The following is a 7190-nucleotide window of genomic DNA, read 5'->3' on the forward strand; positions in this document are numbered from 1 at the left end:
GAAAACAGAAAATCGCGGTATCGAATCCCCTCAAGTAATAAAATATATAATATGGATGTACATATTGTGTTTACGCGTTCTGGTATTATTTAACATTGGTTAGTGATTTTATTTCATCAATCTAAATGGTGTACGTATAATAATTATTCCCACACACAAAATACCTTTTATAAATACTTTAAATATCTATTTACTACCAATGTCGATTAAATGTTAATAATTGATGTCTATACATGTATTCATTTAGTCTTATAAATGTTGAACAAGCCTTTTTAGGTTGATAATTGCCTTTTATTATATTATTTTGTTTGTAGTTTAGTACAACGTTGTAAATTGGATGATTACATTTAATATAGGTAATATATGAAGTATTCAAATACTGTATTTGAGTCGTCCTTATACACTTCATCTTCGTGGCCCGTAAAAAATGACAACTCTATATAATTCAAATATTATATCATAGACTATATAGTTACCAAATATGTATGTATTAATAAAATTGGTAGTATTTTTGTAGTACTTATTTTAAAGTACTTCTGTGTATAGTATATTTTTAGTTTTATTTGCTTTTGGTAAAATAACGTATAATTAACTTGCGGTAAGTAAGGTTTTGAAAATTACATAAAATTAAAATTAAAATTCATTATTGAAGTGTTATAGAGGAATAGCGATTTTCACATTATTATCAGGGTAGGTAATTTAAAATCACATATTTTAGATTCTGAGTGGAACGATGAATGTATTGATTTTACAATGTGCGTGTTATTATTTTTTTTTATTTTTTTTTTTTGTGTCTGTGTATACGATAAATAATTGAAATAATGCATCGATTTTCAACTTCAGTATCTTGTTCGATGGGAAAGTGAATATTGTCAAAATTTAAAATTCTCAATAGTTTTCAAAAGCGCCGTGAAAAACAAAAGAAAATTAAAGGAAAAACGGGAATTTTTACGCAAAATCAGTTTCCACAAAATCGATTTTGGTTTATGGTGTAACTCTAAAACAAATGACCGTAAACACGTGAAATTTTCAATGGTCGTTTATATTTGCTTTTTCTATACATGGTAAAATTTTCAAAATATTTTGATATGTTTTGAACTGATTAGGAACATTTTCTGTTTCCAATTTTATTAGTCTTTTTTTCTATGAATGTCAATAAAACATGTATCTACAGTCATTCGTTTTAAAGTTCCACCAAAAACCAAAATAAATTTTCTCGAAAACAGATTTTGCGTAAAAATTCCCGTTTTTCCTTAATTTTTCTTTTGTTTTTCTCGGCGCTTTTGAAAACTATATGAAATTTCAAATTTTGACCTCCCGAATGCACCAACTAGATTCACTTTCCCATCAAACAAGATACTGTTGAAGAAAATTGAAGCAGTTTTACTGCCCCAAACCGTGATGACAGACACAAAAATAAATAAATAAATAAATAAATAAAAAAATAAAAAACACACATCATTGTAAAATCAATACATTCATCGTTCCACTCAGAATCTAAAATTATATAACAATAAACATTAATAATATAATGATATTAATTATTAAAAAGATTGTTGTTTATGTGATTAGTGATATAATGATAAGTACGAAATAGTTTACCTTTTTAATTTTTAATTATAGTTTAGTGAATTTTATTTTGTTTTATTTTATAACCAAAATTAGAATAGTATAAATTTTATTTTTATATTTATAACTATAAATTAAATTGTTTATACATTATACTATTTATACTATTACATTTTTCATACCACGTGCCATGATAATCATTAATAAATAATAATTTTTCGTAAGAACCTTAAATATTTTAAAAATATGCCTTTGGTTCTATATAAATACTTAAAATACTATTATATTACTATACTAGTATAGTACTATTATAATTTATAAGAATATATTAGATACAATGCAACACGTGTGTATAATAAATATTAAATAGCACCAATTATAAACTGCTTAAATAAGAAATTTAATCCATCACCTAATACGAACCGTATAGCAGTATTAATTTTAATTTTAATTTTGTATGTTTATTGTTCAACAATATTACAGTACCTACTCTATTGGATTCATCATTCATCTGTTATTTTAAGATAAGTCTTTTTTATTTAAATTGTTCATGTTCAATTGCTGTTTGTATTGAAATAGCAAGGATGTGAAATTAATAAAAGTACGAGTTGGCGTGTGGGATACTCAGTGCCCCAATGATGAAGAAAATAGTAAAAATTCGTGCGAAGATTTTGGTGTTTCAAAAATAGTTTATCATCCAAATTATTATTATGATGATAGCACTATACGTAATGATGTTGCGTTAGTCGAACTCGAATCCGAAATTATATTACATCCACATATTAGTATTATATGCATTCCTGACAATGAAAATCAAACAAACTATGACCCTCAATCGTGTGTATCAACAGGGTGGGGTCAAAATGGATACGGTCAGTATAAATTATTTAATTATGATATAATAATAGTAAATTATGAAACAACTCGAGAAGATATTGTAACTTGTTTCATACCTTATAGAAAAAACCCAGAAAAATTGATTTACATAAATGCATCGCTTTAATGATAATCTATTTTAATATACATATCTAAGGTGTGGATCTATCTTGTACATGTCTACGTGTCTGCATAAACCACTACAATCACTATTTACTACCACTCAACGAATTATAATACTGTTACTTTGCAACCGTTTGTACATCGTCAGTGCTTTATCCCTTCCAAAGTTATTCGTATGGGGGGTGCCAGCACCATGCACCCCTCATATTGAATTTCAGTTCCAAACAAATTGTATTCGTTAATGAATTGTATTCCTTCGTAAGTGCTCCATCCCTTAAAATTGTATATGCATTTCCTACAGGTGCTGAAGACATGCTAATTTAGATTTCGAATTCGGGGTCCGTTTTATTCGTTTTTGCTTCGTTAGTACTGTATCATTTGTCTCCCGTAGTTAGTGCTCTACTCCTTCAAAAGATATTGGCATGGGGGAGGGGATGATGAGGACGTACTTATTCGAGTCCAGACTCCAGAGTTTTGTCTGAAACTATTCAACACACTGAGGTAAAAATGATCCTTGTATGAATTTCAGTTAAATCTCGTAGTTTTTGGATTAAATTACATAAATCTGAGTTTTATACTTTTACATATTTTATTTTATTAAAATTTCAGATGTATGTTAATTTCCACCAAAAGCTTAAAGATTCAACTTAAATTCGTCCCTGCGTATGATATACCGATACAGAAAACATCGTATATTAGACCGCTTATTAATAAAACTGAAAATATTGTTGTAAAAGTTCTCAAAAAACGACGTAGGTACTTTACTGCTTTAGTAACTCCCACATACGAATTTTATAATTATTTAATACCTGTGCAATTTGTATGAAGTGTTATGCTTGTTTGAAAATAATACGGTTTAAAAATGATAAATTAGCATGGTCCTAATGTATACTTTTATATTCTAGCGGAGGATGAATGTATTGATTTTACAATAATGTGTGTTTTTTTTATTATTACTTTTATATTTGTGTCTGTGTAGTACTGTAGTGTGTAGGTACATGATATATGTAGTTGAAACAATGCATCGATTTTCAACTTCAGTATCTTTCCCGATGGGAAAGTGAATATAGTTGGACTGTTGGAGTATTTGGTAGGTTTAAATTCCTAGCAGTTTTCAAAAGCACCGAGAAAAATAAAAGAAAAATTTAGGAAAAACGGGAATTTTCATATTGGTTTTCGAAAAAATTGATTTTAGTTTTTAGTTTAACTCTAAAAAAGATTACCGTAGAAACATTAAATTTTCAACGAATGTTTATATTAACATTTTTTATACACCATACAATTCTTTATAAGTGCCTGAAGTTCAAATATTGACAAAAATGTGCAAATTATTTTGAGTTAGAAATTCATAAAAATTATTATTTTTAAATCTAAGATTTGAAGATTAAAATACAATATTCTTCATAAGTTTGTCTATTTTTATATAAAAAAAGATTACTGGAAATTCAAATAAAATTCTTATGAGAGTTTGAAGTTCACATTTTTACAACATTGGATAGGTTCACTTGATTTCTCAAGTAGCGATTGTATGGAAATATCTATACCTACACTCTACAGTAGTCACAATTAATTCTTTATTAACAATTATTATATGTATTATTTTTCACTTAATAGAACCGAGTATATACGGACCTCAAACTGAATTAAAAAAAGCAGAGTTGTCTCTTATCCCCAATGATTTGTGCCAGCAGAAATTACGGACCACGGTACTTGGGGCAAATTTCGTTTTACATGAAAGTTTTCTTTGTGCTGGTGGCATAACAGGAGTAGATACATGCAAAGTGAGTGAATCATCGATTGTATTTGTTTCAATCAGATTAGCAGCTGCAGTGACGGATCCAGGGTTTAATTTTTTTTTTTTTGGGGGGGGGGGGAAGACAAAAGTACAAAAAGTTCCAAAATTGGCTTAACACAGTATAAAACAAAGGAAAACTACGGTGATTGGGGTGGGGGGCCCTTTTGACCCCAACCCCTGGATCTGCCACTGAGCAGCTCAATATGTTTAACTAATCGTTTATGTTTATAAATTTTTTTTCTTATACAGGGTGATGGTGGCGGACCGTTGATATGTGCAATGAAAGGAGACCAAGGGAAGTCTAAAAAATATATCCAAGTGGGCATTGTGTCTTGGGGTATTGGGTGTGGTGATGAAAATATACCTGGTGTATACTCGTCGGTAGCGGTGAATTCTCAGTGGATCAACGATGAGCTTAAAACGATTACATCAAAATGAAAACGTTGCTTTTTTGAACTGTTGACATTTTAATTCATATTTTATCACACTTTGACCGAGAATTTGAGTCGATTTATTTTCCGATTAAGATTTTTATCAAATTATGGAAAATATATGGGTAACATAAAAATAATAAACTATTCATTACAGTTATTGTGTTATTACTTTATTGACAACTTCTATGTAGTATATTATAGTAAAAACTACATGACATGATAAGTTATGCACAGGATCACAGTCATCACATATACCTATAGTTTGACAATAATAAAAAAAATTAAATATTTCCCAGTTAATCCTTGTAAATAATAAAATAGAAGTAAATTTTAAATTAAATTTTATAAATGTAGCTATATTGTTGGTGGTAGTACCTAGGTATAGGAACTATGTCGGGGGGGACTAATATAAAGTTTAGAGAGGCTTAGCCCCCTCTAATTATACCCATAACACTGGTGAACTAGAGCGTTGTGACAAAATCTCCAATTTTAATTTGTTACCTATACTGAACTTTGAAATGGAGTCCGAGCGACATATTCTGATTGCAACATTGTTCTTCACTAGGCAAAATGCGAATATTCCATACTTTTTCATCCCGAATAGACCACACTTAGCCAATAGAACTTGCAATCTTTTTTTGTTCTTTTGACACTATTAACACAATAAAAATTGTGTACCTAATACCTATAGCTTTTAATTATGAAGCGGTATCATATAACATTACGATTATCTACACATCACGAGTATATTCATGACGTGTGGGATAACATCATATTAATATGAAGTAAAATGACGTAGATAAGATTGTATGAATATAGGTAAGTGGTACTTATGATCTCTTATTTTAATGTACCTATGCATTTCACTTATTTTCTCAACCAAAATACATAGGTCTTTAGAACACGGCCAAAACAGTTGTGTAGTTATATACTATGCGGCTTACTACTTAGGGCCCTTTTCCACGAGCGTTTTTAAATTTAACACACGCCCATTAGCATTCCATTCACCACTTTATACTTATTTTCCAAACGACAACATGAACTCTGAGGAATAACATTTTTTATTTATTTTTTAATAAAAATAAAAAGAAAACATCAAAAAAGAAAACATCGGTTTTGGGTACATCCATTGCTTAAACCAAGGCTTCAGACTGGTCAGTTTTATACACTTTACAATGACTTGATACAGGATAAAAACAAATTTTTTTTGTTATTTTTGTATGTCTCGACAATACTTTAACGAATTATTGAATCTAATTATAAATGATATAAGTGGTGAGGATACGAATATGCGACGATGTATTCCATCGATTGAAAGACTAGCTGCTACATTACAATGAGTTCATACAATATATATTTTTTATTTTAGATTAATGAAACAAACTTAAGTACAATTTTCGTTTATTAAATATTTTTTTAAACTAATAAACTAATTAAAATAGAAAATGTTTCATATATTTGAATATCTCAAAAACATAATTTTAAACTTATTATTATTCATCTAATAAATTAATTTTTATGAAAATATATTATAAGTTATAAGAAAAGTAATTCATTTTTAATATTTTATTTTTTGAGAAAAATATTTTCAAATTTGTTTATTTGTCAATTAAAAAAATGCAGTAAAATTAAAAAAAAAAGGTTGGTAAGTGGATGTCGCTCTTACCTACTCGTATCTACTTCATAATTCTATTAATTCAGTACCCATGTATAGAAAAGCTATTGGCTATTAACTTAATAAATAACGAGTTACTTTTAATCAAATTCAAGTTAAGTTAATTTATAAATAATTAAATAATAAAAATAAAAATTATTATTGATATTACATAACCATTTACTAGAATAGAGAATTACAAATATAGTTAAATTAATTTCTTAAATAAATATTTATAAATATAAATATTTTACTGAAGTATAAAGTTGGCTATATTCTCCAACAGTTTTAGACTTTTAATACCCTGAAAAATTATTCAGAGTTTAAAATTAAGTACATTCTTAAATACCATGTTATTTTTATTTAATAATTTAAAAAAAATGTATAGTACTTATCTGTATTAGTGTATTAATAAATCAAAAGGTTGTATTTGTTTTGGCATTTTCAATTTTGTATTTTTTTCGTACCTACTTCATAATTCTATTAATTCAGTACCCATGTATAGAAAAGCTATTGACTATTTCCTGTGTTCAATAATATTTATGATTTTTATTATTTAAACCATATTACTGGGTATTTATAAAGATATTATAAAAAAAAAAAATAATAACTTAACTTAAGTTAAGTTAATAAGTTAATTGAAAATGTTCATATATAACTTTTAACTTCACTGAATTAAAAAAAAAGGTGGGTAAGTGTATGTCACTCTGCTGCACAGTAAGTTACAAGTGGGTCACTG

General features: G+C 27.7%; 1 protein-coding gene across 1 annotated transcript in view; it reads left to right on the forward strand.

The window, feature by feature from the left end:
- Positions 1–4954, forward strand: part of LOC100169237 (phenoloxidase-activating factor 2) — a 7480-nt gene extending 2526 nt beyond the window's left edge. Inside the window, exons 4-6 of the mRNA XM_001945535.5 lie at positions 2149–2441; positions 4183–4349; positions 4613–4954. Of these exons, the coding sequence (XP_001945570.2) occupies positions 2149–2441; positions 4183–4349; positions 4613–4801 (649 nt within the window). The 3' untranslated portion in view covers positions 4802–4954. The remainder of the gene's footprint in view (positions 1–2148; positions 2442–4182; positions 4350–4612) is intronic.
- Positions 4955–7190: the final 2236 nt, after the last annotated feature.

This window comes from Acyrthosiphon pisum, chromosome X (genome assembly GCF_005508785.2).
Source record: "Acyrthosiphon pisum isolate AL4f chromosome X, pea_aphid_22Mar2018_4r6ur, whole genome shotgun sequence".
NCBI lineage: Eukaryota > Metazoa > Arthropoda > Insecta > Hemiptera > Aphididae > Acyrthosiphon > Acyrthosiphon pisum.